The sequence below is a fragment of the Charadrius vociferus genome, unplaced genomic scaffold (assembly GCF_000708025.1).
Source record: "Charadrius vociferus isolate BGI_N301 unplaced genomic scaffold, ASM70802v2 scaffold163, whole genome shotgun sequence".
NCBI classification, from domain to species: Eukaryota; Metazoa; Chordata; class Aves; order Charadriiformes; family Charadriidae; genus Charadrius; species Charadrius vociferus.
The window spans coordinates 15,512,680-15,531,084 of NW_009648332.1; the positions used below are offsets into that span (position 1 = coordinate 15,512,680).

At 39.2% G+C, this 18,405-nt stretch overlaps 1 protein-coding gene across 1 annotated transcript in view; it reads right to left on the reverse strand.

Annotated features, from left to right (window-relative positions):
- Positions 1-18,405, reverse strand: part of ABCA4 (ATP-binding cassette, sub-family A (ABC1), member 4) — a 74,829-nt gene that overhangs the window by 41,419 nt on the left and 15,005 nt on the right. Inside the window, exons 6-13 of the mRNA XM_009884903.1 lie at positions 18,118-18,315; positions 13,444-13,533; positions 12,822-13,059; positions 11,244-11,383; positions 10,032-10,148; positions 9,054-9,251; positions 4,070-4,275; positions 3,089-3,265 (exon numbers count right to left, since the gene is read on the reverse strand). Of these exons, the coding sequence (XP_009883205.1) occupies positions 3,089-3,265; positions 4,070-4,275; positions 9,054-9,251; positions 10,032-10,148; positions 11,244-11,383; positions 12,822-13,059; positions 13,444-13,533; positions 18,118-18,315 (1,364 nt within the window). The remainder of the gene's footprint in view (positions 1-3,088; positions 3,266-4,069; positions 4,276-9,053; positions 9,252-10,031; positions 10,149-11,243; positions 11,384-12,821; positions 13,060-13,443; positions 13,534-18,117; positions 18,316-18,405) is intronic.

The following is an 18,405-nucleotide window of genomic DNA, read 5'->3' on the forward strand; positions in this document are numbered from 1 at the left end:
TTTATTAACCATGGGACTGGAAATTCTCAGTCTAAACATCAATAACACATTACTAATGAACTTTACAAGCAATGTAAATATTAATGAACTAATAGTTGCTGCACTCCCATGAGACAGATAAATGTTATTTCTATTTTACAAAGAGGTTCTAAGGGTTACTGAAGGCTACAAAACATGTCATGGCTCGTGAAAATACATCTCTCTTTACAGTGAATTGTCATAATGCTTTTACTATGATGTACAAAGAATATTTTAAGACATATGCTAATTTTAACAATTTGGGAGTGTCGTTGTCTTTTATGCTCCCAAGATTAATTGGCAAAAGAATTAAACTAAGCATTAAAACAATCAGATCTTGCCAGCAAGGTTGCTGAAATTCATACAAGTCATGACTCGGGGAATGCGTTGGGACTGTCCCACATAGTACCACTTCCAAAGCGACAGTGCTGGGACAGGCTGCTGTGGGTGGCCCTTCTTATACTGTGATGAAAGCACTGCTCCCTTTCTCAGTCCCTGCCCCCAGACTCTATGGCTGCTCAGCCCTAGCAGATGATGATTGGTAGTGCACTGTGCCAAGTGTGCTGTCAGGGTGAGGAAGAGATTTTGGGGTGAAAAAGCTGAAAATATTTTCTATGAATTTGGGATTGCAATTTTTCAATTAAATTACCCTGAAAACCAAATGGACTTGATTCTTTAAAAGCCAAAAGCTTAGGGCTGCTAAAACCAAAAAGGAGCAAAAACTCTTCAGTTTCCTAAATCCCTACAGGATGACGTTTTTGCCGTATGCTGCCATAGCTACTCCATTGTCAAAACAAATGGAAGATCTTCACTTTTTCACCAGAAATTCCTCAAGAGCAATTTGGCCTGCTAAAACAAAGCCATGCTTTTGTGCAATGGCCTGGGGTATGCTGGGTTTTGCCTGTTGGTGTACACATATAACCTAGCACTAGGCCATACATAGCACAACATACATGCTTACCATGAGGATGCACTTGCTTCACTTTTAGCAGGCTCTCTGCAGAGGCTTTCTCTGGGTTTGGATATCAGCCCTGAACTGCGTGTGGCTGCTGCACGCTTTAGAAAACCTTTGCACAGATGGGGTGTCTGCCTCTACAGTATTCTCAGTGCGGAGGAAATAAACAGCAGGCTTGCCAGGGCAACATTTTGTCAGGCTAACAGGTAATGACTGGTGGAAATGACAGGTCAAATCATGTACATCTGCAATCTGCTGTTATCTGAAGTACTAGCATTTGCCTGAACAGAGCACACAGACTGAACTACGAAATTATTTCTTTTTTTTTTTTTTGATTTTTGTTTTTTTAAAGTGAAATGTATACCAAGGCAGTTGCAGTAGCACAGACTGAAGCACTGGAACAGGCTCAGTGTGAACAGGGAAGAGGCACCATGTCACAAAATTCAGAGCACATGTGCTGATTTGGGCAGTGCTAAGGGGCAGCCCCACTGCCTCCATGTAGCCATGAAATCTCCAGACCCAGGAGCACAGTCTCTCTTTTTTCATCACAGAGTAACAAACCACCTCTTTCTCATTTAGCTTCTTTATTCTGCTCTTCACCAGGGAAAGAAACTCCTGGTGCCTGCAATAATGAACTGCAGCCACAGTCCTGGAATCTTTTGTTAGATTCATATCAGACTTAAGACAAAAACCCAGTGAATCTTCATAAAAACCATGAAGAGGAATTAGGGAGAAGAAGGTTAGAGAATATCAGGTTATTGTTGAAAACTACAGCATACACAAGGGAAGGAAAAGGGCTGATGTTAACAGAAACCAATGTCGTATATCCAGTTTGATTGCAGATACTAGTCATGTAGATTGCAGATACTAGTCATGTAGTTATAAGTGGAATCCTGTTTAAGCATGTGTTAGGATTTCAGAAAGAAAGGGTTTTAAGAGCCTAAATTGTCTTGGGATTCTGCAAGGCCTGTAGGTGTCTTCAAGGACCAAAACCTACAGCTTTGGGTATTGGTATATTTAGATATTAAGTCTAAGATCAGGGTTTGGTAATACACTTTGAAGAGACTGGGTTGTTTGATCCTTCAAGACAGACAGATAGCAAGAGAGGTACCAATTCCATTGGGACAAGCATTTTCTGTTCAATTCTTCTTTAGGAAATTATTCTTTGGATATAAAGAAAGCTGGGTTTTGGAAATTTAATTAGGGAAAAGAAGCTTACTACACTTCAGTGGATTCTTCAGAGTTAACTGAAGGATGCAGAGTTTGTTCTAACATGGGTCAGCGCTTTGTGTTCAGTTTTGCTACAGGCACTGGTCATAGGCTATAGCATGAGGCTTAGCTTTAGTTAGATAAAAACTTTTTAAAAGATCAGATTTTTGCTGGGTCCTGTGTAATCACAGGGGTAGTTCCAGGGCTGATGTTGTTAGGGATTCAAAGCATTATAGTTGGGATGCCCTGTTGACACCAGGTTCTTGTCTGTAATCAAAGTGAAGGTTTAGGTTAGGTTATTTTTATTGCCTGGAAAAGTAGAATCATAGAATCACTGAGTAGTTTGGGTTGGAAGGGACCTCTAAAGGTCATCTAGTCCACCCCCCTGCAATGAGCAGAGACATCTTCAACTAGATCAGGTTGCTCAGAGCCCCGTCCACCCTGGCCTAGATTGTTTCCTGGGTTGGGGCATCTACCACCTCTCTGGGCAACCTGTGCCAGTGTTTCACCACCTTCATTGTAAAAAAGATTTCTTCCTTATATCTAGTAAGTAAGGCCAAAAAGACACAGACTATTTTTTTTTTTTATTTTGTGTGATATGCAAAACGTGGAAGAAAACGGCTGCTTTTAAGAGGCCAGTGTTCTGTGTTCATTTTAGATCTGCACACTGGTTGCCTGGATGCAGCAAAGCCCAGGATTGGGATTAGGGGTAGAATGTTGGCAAAGGCAGCTTCCGGAGTCTGGGTTATGGCAGGATAAGGAAAAGAACACATTTATTTAGTTATGTCTCAGTTATTGCTCTTGCATGTATACCTTAGGTCCAGGGTTAGAACTGGTGCTTGAGAGTCTTAAAGCACCCAGCAATCCAAGTATTCATCAGATTTAAGATAAACTGCTTTTACTCACACATCATCCACAAAACATGGATATGGCATTTGCTGCAGATAAATTCCTAATGGCACTTCAGTGTTGGTCTGGGTCTTTATAATCCCATGCTCAATCATGTCTTGGAGATACGCAAAGCCTCCCCAGATATAACGTAAATCATCCACAGGATCAGCTCTTGGGCCAGGATCCCAGTACCTCAAAAGAAAATTCACATGGAAATCATTTGGGTAAACAGTGGCTTTAGGGGAGAGGCAGGAGGGAAATAAATAAATAAAAATCTAAGCTACTGAAACTGTAGGGACACTGCCCGGAGTTGCCTTTTCTAGATATCGGTCTGTCAGACCGCATTGCTTGAGAAAGTATATGACCTGGAAGGTTCTTTTGTTTCCTTTAATTTTCTCTACACTGACACAGAATAGCAATTTTGGCCAAACGTATATAAATAAACTATGTAGCAGAGTAACTGTTCTAGAACACAAATAACTGTATTTGGAATGCAGTATTCTTGGAGATTAAACTGTAACAGCTGCATTGCAACTACCAGACACCATTGTATTCCTCTATGTAGACAATCCTGAGAAATTATTTCTGTGAGCCCTTTAAGCGAGTCCATTTGAGGGGGACTTGAGGAGGAACAGCAGAGAAGTTCTGCTGTCCAGGTGGAGCACAGCTGGGTCAAAATCCATGCAGGACTTCCTTGTCTGCCTCTTCCAGCGATGGAGCGAACTAAAAACTTAAGGAGGTTACTGAATAGATTTTGAGCAGAGTCGTTCCCTTTGCCATGTATCCATGCACCTACCCACTACTTGGGCTGTCACAAGAGTGATACCACTTGTGTCAGTACCTGGTAACTGGAGGTGGATTCTGCACTGCATTACATACTAACCATTGGTGAATACAGTTGGATTTCATGCATGTATCCAATGCAGGTTCTAATGCCCTTATGTCTCTCATATTCGTGTTATGGCAGGCAAGAACTGAGAAGGAACCATCACTTACCTGTCTTTGATTTTGTTTGTTTTCTCCACTGCATCTATGTCCATCCGGATCTTGTATTTCACAAGCGCTGGAAGACTGCTGGCTGTAGGCTCTATGTCTGGAAAAACCACACCAGCCCAGAATTTGTTTTCCTCCAGTAGATGAAGGGCTTGGTGAGTCAGTTGAGTTTCGTCAAGATAACCTTCAAATTTATCCAAGGTCAAGCACTACAAATAATCACAAAGAGAAAAATTGCATGGGAATAAACTAGAAAGAGGTATACATTAAAGCAAACATCAGTGGCTGAAAACAGAAAAGAGATGCAGGTTCATCTGAAGTAGTTGCTATTTTCAGCTTTAAAAGCTTATGCTGAAACTATTAAAAGTTTGACACTCTCCTCCTTCCTCAAAGCTTTTCCATTCTTAGTCTAATTCTTATGACAAATTCAAAACACACATTATCAATACAAGCTCAGAAACATCACTCTCCCTAAAAAAAACCCTGTAAACCTCAGATTTGGCATTGCTGTAGTCAACGTGAGTGGATGGAATAATTTTGAAAGCAGTTTATTCCTGATTTTTAAGGATTGCCTCCTCCAAGCTCAAGAAATGTCCATCCTGACAAGTAGGAAATCAAGCAAGGGTGGCCACTAAAGCAAGAACTGCTGTTGCAATTTAAGTATGACAGGGAAAATTTAGATATACCTATACAAAATGTATAGCCAGAACTAGGTTCAGCCAAAGCCTATGGTGCCATGTTTACTAATTAGATAGAATGAAATATTTTTTTAAAATATATTTAAGCCACTGTAATCATCCAGCCATGGAAAGGTGAACTCTGCCACTTGGACTATATTTGGAAGGTTCCTTCAAAAAGGCAGATGTCTGAATTGGAAGGGCTAAAGCTACAGCACTGATGAAGTCCCAGTATTAGGAACTGTCTTCAGAGCCTGCATCCAGGAGATAAAATTAACTCAGCTATAAAATAAGTCTGGCCATGAAAGCTTTTTAGCAGTCCAGTTGAATCAAAACACTATCCTTTTTTTTTTCAAGTTTTGGGATTTATTTTTTTTTTTCAGCCCAGGAAATGCTTGGCCAGGGAGCTAAAGGATGACTGATCTGTAAGAAAATCACATTAGCAATAGACTTCATCTGAAAAGCACTTTGTCAAGTGAAGCGCTGGCAGAGTCAGAACATAAATTTGAATCTTAAAGTCTCTTAGGTATTTAGGCATTTATTCCTATTTAATGCCAGTCAACTAGTCAATTGATCTTACTGATAATATTGTGTCCCTACATTCTGACATGTGGTTAATCTGCTGTCTTAAGTTAACATGCTTTGGCTATCTCAATAATAAAATGTAGTTTACCCTTCACAGCAAACTGTCTTCTTCTTAATGTCTGTCATTATTGTGAAAAGTATTATTATGGCTCCATATAGACATCAAGTCATCAAAATCTAAGCTCTTCATGTCCCCCCCTTTAACTAATGGTAGAGTTTGCAGTGTTCACAATCTTTTTGTCTTACAATGCCAGTTAAGTAAGAGTTAAAAGGGAACTGGCAAGATATTTACTGAATTATCTTACTTCATACAATTCCAGGAGGCTAACTTGTTTCATCTTATCTTGTTGATCATCTCTTGCAGGTCAATAACCAAAAATTATTCCACATCAAAGTGCTCATACGTGCAACTTGTTATGTAATGGGCAGATATCTTAAAGACTCCTTTATTTAAACTGTCCCAGTGATAAATCATACTGTGTTTCCTTTGAAACATTAAGTATCATGGTTTAATGGGTTCTATATGAAAATATATTTTTAACTGGCAGCAAAACAAAACAGTGCTTAAATTGATAACTTTATTATTTTGTAGCTTTACTTTTCCTGGTGTTTTGCAAATGTTCATTCTCCTAGTTTGCTTTACAAAATTAAACCACATAGAATTTCATATCAGAAGGCAAAATAAGGCAGAAAAGCTTTCTGGTTTGTATTCCAGAAATGAAATCAAATTAGACTGGTGGCTCAGGTTGTATTGATATTTTGAGGATACGTTTACCCCACATAGTTAACTGAGCTCTGGAACTCAGTTTAGTTCTTGCCAAAGTGCTAGTGTTTCCACAGTGTAGTCTTGCTGTGTAACTGTGTCTTTGCAGTGTCTGGAGGATTACTTGCTCTTTCTTTGTTACGAGAAATTATTTTCAAGGTACTTGTTGCAGCTGCAGAAGTCATCAAGTTTTCCAGGGAAATCTGTGGGAACAGCACTGGCAAAGTACTGACAGACAACTGATTGTGTCGACATTTCCAATGCAGAATAGATGGTGTCTGGACTAGGCTAAGGAGCAGTATAGGCTCTTATCCAGGGGTCCAGTCAAGGAAGCAGCAAGTGTTCAAAACAGAAACACAAGTGCTCAGAGATCTTCTGAGTGAGTAGAATGAGGCCAAAGCTTGTATAAAAACATAGGGTAAGAAACCAGTGGTGCAATAATTCACATCATTTGAAAGCGAAAAGAGATTTTACATTGTAATCTACTGGCCAAAAGCAAGAATTTCTTTCTCTAAACATAAATTGCATTCAAAACAAAGACTGTATGGTCTACCTAGGCTTTTTTCCGTGAATTGCAACACAGCTTGTGCTTTCATAAACCTCATTATATCAAAATTCTTTCATCAACCACTGGGGGAAATTAATTTCAGATGTTCTCCCAGTAATTATTTAACAATTTCAAATGGTCCAATGAAGATGGCAAAACCAAAACTAAAATAATAAGAACAGGTTTGGAAGATAAAACCAGAAAATAATAAGCATAAAGAGGTGATTAGGTAGCATTCGCAAACAGTTTAGCTGTTCTGTGGCCTAAGGTAATCAAAGAAAAGAATAGGAAATTCTTGGGGTGGCAAGGATGAGCAGCCACTGTATAATTTGTGGGACTCTCAGCTGCACTGGAGCTTGCAGCAGAGATCTGGAGTCCCCAAAGACAGTTGCTGGCAGCACACCTCTCCTCATTGCATACTATGGTGGGGAGTAGAGTGTACCTGAAAGGGAGCTATTTGTTCTCATTGTGCTTGGCACAGTGTGAAAACATTCTCAAATGCTAACAACTCAGTGTAAACAGCAGACTTAAAAGAATAAGCTCATTACAAAGAACTTTTCGGACACAAAGATCTATTACCAGGTACAGTAACTGCCCAAATATTGTGGATGTTCCAACACTGACCTGCTGCAAGCAATATATTTCGCTCAGCTTGAGTAAGAAATAATTCTGCTAACATGATGCAAAAAGATCATCAGAAGAATCAGCAGAGCTTTGTGCAAAAGCTTTATTGTTCCCTCTTGTAATAGCTATAGGAAGGCAGATAAACTCTCAGTTCCTGCCCTCTTGCAGGGGATGAATGGTCTTTGAGATTGAACTGGATTGGAATGAGGAGAGCTAAGCTTGCTCCTGTGCCTACAACTAGTATCAATTTTCTCTGTGAGCTTGAGGCTTAGCTTATTTAACCATTAAATAATAACTAAATATTTACTTTTTTTCAGTGATGTTTGTAAGATGTAATTCACCTCTGTAAAGACCCTGACCCTCAGATGGTAGATGCTAAGTGTAGAGTTCCCAAGTATTAATATTACTGCCAACACTAACATTTTTTTAAAATCTCAGAGTTAACCTGCAACATTGTAGGGTCCACCAGTTTTGCCTGGGCTCATAAGTTTACAAAGAGTTGGCGTTTCATTTATCTAACTTAAGAGGAATCCATCTCATCTCAGGGCGAGTTCCTGAGATGGGTTGTGGGAGACCTCAGCTGGTCCGAGGGATCAAAATACAAGTTTAACACTGACCCTGAACGGATACCCGTGTAACCTTGAAGAGACAGGAGAATCCTGAGAAGATCCGAACAAACAAGATAAGGGGTGGCAAACATCTTGGCGTTTCCCAGAGCATGAACAGCGCGTGATCAACAATTGTATTGGCTGCATGGCGTGTGATGCGAGAGCGGATTGGGCAAGAGTAGAATGTTAGAATATATGCACAGATAAGCAACCAGCTAAGAGGATATGAAAGAGCACTGCTTGTAAAATAAAGGGACGATTGCTGTAACTGGATATTCAGTGTCCTGTCCGTCTCTACAACGACATCAGGTTAAAAAAAAAACCTCCCCAAAACGCCTAGTGTCACCCAGCTCTGGGAAGGAAAATGGATGCAGCAGTTTGCCTAGCCCTCTAAAATAATATAAAATTTTTTGCACTGGACTTAGTCTGAGTCTGATCAACTCATCAGTAAGTTAGATTGCCCATACCAGAGTAACATCTTGCTAAAAGAATCTTCCAAAGTATTTTTAGAATGGCTTGATATTTTCATCTATGTGTTTAGCATTTTTTATTTACATAATGAAACTGCACCTCAATTCCTGCACTGCGGCTCTCAAGAAGCCTCAGAGAGCCCCACTAAAAACACAGCACCCTAGAGAAGGGGGTAACAGATTCCAGGAAAGTGACACTGACACCTTGTCAGAAGTGGCTATGGAACAAGTGGAAACTCTGCCATTAGTTTCAATGGAATTTTGATCAAGTGCTTAAAAATCTGAAGGGGGACTTACCAAAGAACTATTAGCTTCTCTGGTCCTGGTCTTTCTGAAATTAGTGTCCTGTCAGTTATTAATACTTACAAAAAAAACGTTTCCTTGAGGTTTTACATTCACTTTCTGTCTCTCAGCATCAAAGTGTGTTCAGACATTCAAACAACATTTTGAATATAGCATTTGGGGATCATCAAATTAAAGGTTTTTTCTTCTTCTTCTTCTTCATAATAATAATGATAATAATAAGTATTTATGTTCTTGTACTGTGCTATGATTTTAAAAACACACTTTTAATATTGAGATTAATTTTGAAACAAAGGAAGATGTCTTATGATTTTAACTTTCTTGTCTGTTCCCACAGACCCCAGTTACTGCCTACCCTACTTTAAGATACTCTCTACAAGTATCCCCAACAGTGGAAAGGCTGACCTTACCTCCAGATACTGACTGAGCAAACGCAGAGCTTGGTCTGCAGCACTGAAGATATTCCGCCAGTCAAAGTCTGCCATTCCCTTCTCCCTGCTCCCTGGAGACCCATTGTGGAGAAAGTTGATGATGTCTTCAGCGGTTAAGCCTTCAGCACCCAGCTGGCTGTTCAAGAAGTCCCTCACTGTAGGGTGCTTCAGAGAATCCTGAGGAAACACATCAGGACAGCTTCACTACAATGATCCTCTTCACATGCCCTGTTTACCATGAAATGTTTCCATTTCCATAGCTCTTTCTGAGCTATGAAGTAGTACAAAAGAGTATGCTAAGGAATTAATTTTATAGAAGGCCAAGTGCATAGCTGAACTGAAGGTGAGACTTGAAGAACAGATGAAAAAAAATTTATCCTTGACTAATTATTGCATTTTTTCCTTATAAGCAAGAGGATAAGTGTAATACATGTCTAATATAATAGAGAAAAAGTGTGGAAAAACAAATGTTTTCTCTGCTATCTACTGCTTAGAAACTTTAACTACAGATATTACTTGCAGTTGATCGAAGTCAGATCTAAGGGATGTGGAAATAAACAGTTTCCTAAGGTAGTAAATTGCTGGACCCAAGAAAAACAATGGTCATGCTGCCTTCTTTGCCTATGCAGAACCCAAGAAAATCAAGTTGTCTGCTCTTGAAGGACATTTTGGAGAGACAGGGAAGCAGTGATTGCTGCCTTTATTAAGAAGTCATTAGCCAGATTCTAGGGACTGTCCAGATCTGAGGTTTTGTCACACAGATGCTGTAACGGATTTAAGACTAGCCTTCAAACCAAGCCCAGTAACCAGTCCAACAGCCTTAAAGGCCACAGATTCCTTGCTGCAAAGGCTGTGCTTCCAGCCATACCTTTCAAATTAATTCTCTTCTCCCTTAGTAAGAATAAAGGGCAGTCAAAGGCTGCTCTAACTGAGGATCCCTGCTAAGTTATAACATACACGGATCATATTCATTTGCAGGCTGTTTTGAAAGAAGTGCCACAGCTGAGGTCCTACTTCTTCCCAAGCTTTGGTCAACAGTCTGAGGCGTTCAAGTTCCTCAAAAGTGGAGTTTGCCTGAGGAATGAAATGGCAGAAAAGAATGTTAGAGAGCTCAGGAGATAAACAGAATTTATGTTCCAGCCATTCAGTGACAGCAAAACCTGTAATTTACAAATCTAGTTTTTAACCTTCAATACTTAATAAACTTGTTAAAATATCAGAAATGTTAATAATCCTCAGAAAAATATTTTGTAAAATCCAACTAGAATCAAAGTCAATTAGGATAAATTTCTGTTGTATGTGTAATGGAAAAAACTAGTTCTTATCAACCCCAGTTAACTTCAATTGCTTTAAATACTCAGGATTTAGGCAGAATGATTACTTCCCTTCTTTTTCCCCTTGACTATTTCTCTCCATTAAGAACTAAAAAGAAAGATGATGATGTGGGTAGACAAATAAATGGGAGGTGGTTGGAGAAGACAGGTACTCTCATAGTTAAGATATTTGTTGAGATTTGAAATGTTGGGCTGCTGTAAATCTGATGTTTGCCAGTGTGAACTACAAGCAGCAGTTCTTCTGTGCCCTACATGGATGTTGAGAGTAAGTGAATTCCTGGTTATGAGGTGGTGAAAACCTAGATCATATGTGACCTTGATTTAACTGTTTAGATTCATTCCACCCAACTTCAGGCACTTAGCTGAAGAGTCCAGGCTCCACCCTATTTTCATGAAGTGAAACTTATTTATCATTTCAACATATATAATACTAAACTATAATGTTGCTATTGGTTTGTAATCTCTCAGTGTTAGGTCTCAGTGAGTCTATCCAAGCCTCACAGCTGCCCCATTTAAATATTTACAGGCACAGAGCTGCTGATCTTCCTACATCTGTAAAATATATAAAAACATTACTATTTTTACTAGTGTAGACATGGAATCATGCCAACAAAAGGCTACTTGAGCTGGAAAAAGCATGTAGTGTAGACCAAGATGGGATGAATCAGTGAAGATCTGTCTCCTGTTTTTTAAACAAACAGTAACTGTCCTTCCTCTGATGACCATCACAACTAACGGAGTTCTGAGAAAAAAATCTGATTAAGTTTTTCAAAAGATGTTTCTTAGAATGCAATTTTTTTAGAAATATTCATTTTTGTATTTCAGAACTTCTTACATTTTTTAGGATTTGCCGTACAGAAGGTGAATCAGGAGTAAAGAGAATTTTTCCCATCAGCAGGGGCTTCACAGCACTCCAGGCTATTTTGGTCAAAGGGTTTGATTCCAAGTTCTGGATCAGTGCATTACAAAAGGGTGCTAAAGACAGAAAGAAAGACAGTCTTTATGAAAGCCTACTTAAATCCTATCATACATAACATCCTGCAGGGCTTTTTAACAGCAATATGGACAGTTTAAAGCATTGTGAATCTGAATGTGTTAAGCACATTCTGTAGAAGTACAATGCCTGAATAAATGCAAAAGACTACTAAGTAAATATTGGAGTTGCTGTTATTTATAAGGTATTTCAAATGGAAGGAAACTAGATCTCACTGAATAATTTTGAGCTCTAATTGTTTTTTTTCCTAATGACTTAGCTCCTTTGTATTGTAGTTGATAGTGATACAAAGCTATTTTTTTCTCCTATTAGTGGTTAATTCTGAGACAGTATAAACTATTGGACTGGAGATCCAGCAGACTTGAATGCTGAACTCCAAAACAGTTCAGAACTGGATCCTGCAATAATTTGGAACTAAATATTTTAATGTAAACATTTCTATCTTGCTCCCGCACTACAAAGTAATTAGTTTACTTGGATAGCATTCAGCTATTTTGTTCCCTGGCTGAAGAAATGGAGTACTGAGCCTTTTACAGGTCTTTTGAAGGTTCATACATAAGTACAGCCAAGCGTCAACAGGAACAGTGAAAGTTAGGAGTCTCTCTACAGGGAAAGTCCTCACTTGTACTTTGTAACTATACAACCGTTATCTATGACAGCAGAAGGGACACAGAAATGTACTAGCAGCTATAATATGGCTGTTCGTACAGAAAAAATTTCTGGTGGTCTCAATGTAGAGAAGAATTAAACAGCAAACAGAAGAGGACATAATAAAAAGACAAAACAACGGATGGTGGAAAAGAAAATTGGTTCCTATTTGCATTCTCTCCTATTACAATAGCAAGAAATAAGTGAGAAAATTAAAGCAAGGAAAACTGGTAAATTGAAATACTTTCTATGTAAGACTTAATTATGCTGTAGAGTATTACTGCTAAAAAATACATGTACTTTTATGCAGGAAGAGAACAGCCCCATCTATCAAATTGAGTACTATTTAAAAGGAGAGATTTTAAAATTCCTGTGCTCCAGGCAATCAATCAAGTTGAGAGACTAAAAAAAATTTTCTTGGAGAAAGTAATTCCAGAACACGGCACTGTATTTTCCTGAAACTTCAGAGGCATCTAATTCTTCCTGATGTCAGTATCATATATTAGAAGATAAGACAGAGGGACTGTCTTAATTATGATGATGATGGTGTTTATGCCTTCATATTGAAAGCAAATGCGTACTTCTGTCAGTTCTCAATTCCTGGGCTTCTTGGCTTCCAGCTATGAAGAAAGTAGGAAGTAAAACCATTTCACCTGTCTCCAGTTTCCTGAATAAATTGCTTAAAAACATTATTTTAGAAAAGCGACAGTGGTATTCTGACATAAGTGCACCTGTCTACAGTCTCTGTAATGGTTTGGTGGAAAAACTTACTGGTTGTATTATCATAAAGATAAGTGGATTTCTTTGTTGAGTCAATCCCCAGGAAAGCTTTATAGTTATTATCTTCATACCAGTTGAAGGAAAACACTCTGGATCCACCTCCTTCTGGGTAGCCACAGAAAAGATCAGACAGGGAGCTCACCAAGTGGCCTAAAGATTCCGGCATTCCATCTTGTACAAATGGCTGCAGAACCATCAAAAGGTCCTGAACACTTGACTTCCTGGCTAGCTGCAGTAAGACAAGACTTTGTTAATTGCAACCTTCAAAGGAGGTAGGTATGTGGTGAGGTCTCAGTTGTGCCCAGGCTGGTAAATTCTGGATGCAGTCAGAACCTCATCCTTTTATCTCCTCTGTCCTGGTAACAGGCACCATTTTCAGTTCTTGTTCTCTCATGTCTTTTCTGAGGAAAAGAATACGCTTCATAATTGCCAATGCTCATATCTACATTCATTTTGTAATGAGAGAAGAATGAATTTTTAAGGAATCATCTCTTCCCAAACAAGTCTATTTTCTTTCTGATAAAGCAGGTAACTGGAACATAAATAGAACAAAGGAAAGGGAGGACTATGCGCTACCCAGAAAAGTGATGCCATCTATTATTAGACCACTTACCTTTTGCACGGCCTGGGAAACATTAGACAGCACCCTACCCCAGGCCTTAAGGTCAGCCCCTGGTGAGTTTCTGTCCAACACAGTGGGAAGCTGTGAATACATCAGAAATACAGATGAATTTTGTATAGTTTCTACATGACAACAGCTATCACAGTGAGAGAAGAAAGTCCAAATGGCATCTCTTTAACTCAAATGCTTCGAGTTATTTGCAACAGTGAGTCTTGTAAGCCTGTCTTGTACAACCACAAATCCAGTACCTGCGTGCAGACTCACACAGCAACCTATGTAAGTGCTGTTATAACATGAGGCTCAAACAGTCACAGGCCACTGAAAATATAACTTTGGATTTGTTCTGCTTCCCTAAGCCCACCGTGCCAAAAGGTGCAAAAATGGAGGAGGAATGCAGGAACTGGGATTTCTGAGAAGCTGCTTCTCACAAAGACTATTCTTCCAGCGAGATGTACAGGCTCTTAGTAACTTCTGAATTTAGCAAAAGTTGTGAAACAGAAGCCCCTTTTGCCATGGAGGTAAATAACTGGTACTACTTCGCACGTGAGAGATTTCCTGATTTTGGAGACAGTCTAGTCCTCGCTATCTGTCAGATTTGACAGAAACCATTACTTCTCCAGGCTCCTACAGACTGGCCAAATGCCCTTTGCAGAGAAGTTAACACTATAATTACCACTGGCTTCTTAAGGAACAGGTGATACCATGGCATGCTGTCACATACCACTTTGCTTGCACCACTGCATCCTTCTAAGTCAGCTGTTTAAAGAATCACATGTGCTCTTGCGGTTAGCTCTCTTGAGGCTTTCTCGAGCATCTATTTCTTCTAGTATTACAATAAAATATAAAGCCGGACTTTTAGCTAGCTAGACTGTAATATTTATGAGATAAGCCCCTAAAAAGACTTCCTCAAAACCGTGCAGCTACACACCCTGCTGATTCTCTGCCATTCCTTTCAGTCAGTGGGTGGTTAAGAAAGCAGAAGACAGCTGCACTATGTAGGTACCTGGCAGGGAATCATGAAGGCAAGACTTTTTATGGAAAGCTTATGTTAGCGTGTTCTGATCTGTCACTTGCAGTTCAGGCAGGACGTATACACACACAATACTTCAAAATACACTTTTCCCTTGTCCCCTAAGGGGAATCAGTCTCTGCAAAGACTATACAGGATTCTTGGAGCACCTGCCTTAACCTGGCCTTTTTGAAACTGTGAGCAGCAGGTACTATAAACATTCTGAAGCAAGCCAGAGAAAAGCCTAGGATAAATGTGGAATTAAGAACCACCTTCTTGTATCTAGAGGAAACGAAAAGAGAAATAGAGGCAAAATTACATGTGTTTGCTCCTAAATATTATTTCTTGCAGGAGTCATTCAGTATGAATCAGGTCTTAATAGAAATGTTCTAAAATGACTGATTTTGTAATCAACTAGTTCATGTTCTCTAGAAGCATGCATAAGACAGGATCAGCAGACATTATGCAAACTACACTCTCATCTGACCTAAATATCAGACCGTACAGTTGGGAATGTTTATTGACCCTAAGCAAAGAGAAGGATGAAAGCTTCCCCAAAATATTTATCCACCTATTTTCATATTCAGTGGAAGTGAATGTGGTGTCATAAAAAAAAGGAAGAGCATAAACATTGACACGTTTCTTTACAACAATACAAGGCCCATTTCTGGAATTCAAACTCAGCTGCCCATACTAAAATAAGCCCTACTCAAACAAGGAGCTCTGCAAAAACAAATTCTGATATGTGATTGGTTATACCATACAACTGCAGCCTGAAGATCATGAAGGACAGAGTGACTGACAGTGTAAGAGTGCAGAAAATACCATGGGTCTTGAATACACAGGTATTTCTCATGTAGAAGTTTTAAAACTAATGTAGAATTTTAAAAAGTCCAACGCAGATTCATTCTACATATGTAACTGAGTGTAGATTTACACTCAGTTTGATTACATATCATGTGCATGTGGTGATACTGATCAAAGCAGCTGTTTCACCAACACATGTCTATGCTTAGTGAAGAACTGCTTATCTCCAGCCAAAATTGCAATAAGGTATTAAGGAATTTTATGTCAATTTATTTATAAGGTTTAAAGAACTTCAAACAAAGCTTAAGCAGACAGGTTCAAGAATAGCAGTGCTCCAGAAAGAGACTGAGCCAGACAGACAGTAAAGGGTGGATCTTAGTTTTCTGTCTCTGCTTTGCTGACAAAAATGTGAGTTGCTTTAATTTCTGGCAAGAACCCCTAGAGGGTATACATGAGCACATGAAGGATTTGAGTGTACATTTATGCACATACCTAAATATGCTGATCACAAATTCAACAAGAAACATTAATTTCAAAGTGGTGGAGAAGCACGTTGTAAAAATAACTGTGGCAAGGAGTGCCCATGCACAGTCTACCATTTAGTTTAGCAGGAATAACTGAGATGGATTTTGATTTAAAAGGGGAACTTCCGCCTTGCAAAAACCCAGAAATATATTTAGATTATTGTTTAGCACCTATAATGATGGGAGCATTAGAAAGCTATGAATTTGAGGTCTCATTATGCTAGGCATCATGAAAAGACAATCCCCCTTCTCCGCAGCTAGGTGCACATTAAAACCCACTGGGAATCAGGCTATGGATACCTTTCCAACACACAATACTTCCAGTACTCAGGGGAAGTTCTGGCAGACAGATCTTGTAGTAACACATCAGATCGTAAGCCTGTATTCGAACCCCCAGTCTTTCACAACTCCAGATTTTGGTTTCAGGTTTATGTTCCTATTTTCCATATGAGTCTATTTTTGTTTAAACACAGACAACTGCTTCACCAACTCTCATCTTTCCATTTTATTTGACATGGCAGCCAAATCATGATATGTTAGCAGCCTAATTTTAAAGCTGGGCAGTGCAGTGTGCATATTCACATGAAGTTCTTAAATGCTGAAAACCTATCTTAGAAGTACTGTTGCATTAATTCTGTGCTACTTCCAGCAAACATCAGATATATGAAAATATATGAGTATATTTTTAGACATGGAAAATAGAAGCTTTCAAAAGATTCTTATCAGAATTGGCAAAATCACATGGGCACAATGAATGACTGTCAATGCTACAATAATCAAACAGCAATTTGTCTCGTGTGTCAATTAAAGCTTCTAGCATCCTCTGTTCCCAGTTATAAGCAAATCAGAGCTGAATAAAATCCATGTTAAATTAACCATGACGTTACACTGCTGTGGCAGAAAGTCCAGTCAATACTTTCTATGTAACTGTAGCAGCTGCTCATATATCCTGCCTGTTGTATACAGCAAACTGCCAACATGATGGTCTCATGACATTAGGTACATTACAAGGTAAACCCCAGCAAATTAAACTTATTGTTGAAAAATGCAAAGTTATGATCATGGGGAAAACAAACACAGAAGATGTATATGCAGTGATGGGCTCTAAGTTTGCTAACATGAGGAAGACGACCTTGGGAGTCTTTATGAAAATTTCTCTGAAATCTTCAGCTCAATGTGCAGAATACAAATGGAGTATTAGAAAAATATTAGGAAAGGAACAGAGAGCAACAGCAAAAAAACCCAAACCAGTATGCCATTATATATATAAATAAACATATATTAATATTATTACTTTAAAATATATAATAAAATATAAATAATAACAATTAAATATAAATATATATAATGGTATAATATCTCCCTACAGAATCAAGGTTGCAGTTCTGGTTAATTTATGGCAAGAAGGTCACAGTAGAAACAGGAACAGCACAAAGAAGGACAATGAAAATGAACAGGTAAGGAAAAGCTTCTATAGAAAGAGTGATGTAAGCCAGTACAACTTGTTAGTTTGGTGGTGTTTTTTTTTAAAAAAAAGGTTCATATGGCTATCCCAACTCAAGCTGCATCATTGCTTTGACTTCAGTGTAAAATTCTGTTGTGCTGGATGGAACAAAGACAGGATGGGTTGTATGGGGAATTTTCAGAACCCTCAGCAAGGTCCCCATAGGTCTTGCCACACATTGTTTTGCTACGCAGACTAGAAAGACCGGTATCCTGGTTCCGGCAGGGATGGGGTTAATCTCCCCCGGAGCCGGCAGGGGGCAGGTATTCCATACCACGTGACCCATGCCCGAGCTATAAGAAGAGCTAGCCGGGGCGAGGAGTTGCCACTCGGGGGTGGGCTGCGGCGGTGCGGGTTCGGTCGGTGCGCTTCGCGGCGGTACTGTAATCGCGTTTTTGTCTTTTCCTTTTGCTGTTCTGTTAAATTGCACTCTTTTAACCCACGAGTTTGGCCCTGTCATATTTTTTTTTTTCCACGACTGTGGGAGTTGTGCGAGCGGCTGTGTGGTTCTTTGTTGCTGGCTGAGGCCAAACCACGACAACCGGATAATAATTTGACACACACTCTGATTTTAAAATTGCATTTGAATCTTTTAGTTCTGTAAATTTAATCTGTTTCATCCCAAAGCATTCTCAGAACAGTTTTGTGTTCTGCTCATGGTAGGTTAACAATCACACATCCATAACCTTACATTTACAGGGGTAAATAAACAAAGACTACTTGGAACACTGGTGATGTATTACAAAGAAAATTTTTGAAAGGCAATGAAATATCAGCCAAAAAATGACAACATAAAACAGGATGATTGTGTTAATACTTACCAGCTGAAATAGCTTAAAGAAATCGACATTTGCATACAAGGCATCTTCTACTCTCTGTAGGCTTTCCTGGGACAAGGCACACATGGCCTTGTGCACAGAAGGGAGACCTCTTCGGCTACTGAAGATAATAAAGCGGTCCAGGAGCATCTGACTGCAAGCAATGTCCTTCAGAGTCAAATTAGGGACACCGTAGGCAAACTGCAACCAAAAAAAACATTTCATTTACTGTTGTGGAACCTCCATACTGCTCAGGAACAATTAAAGATTTATCAAAAGTGGACACCTTGG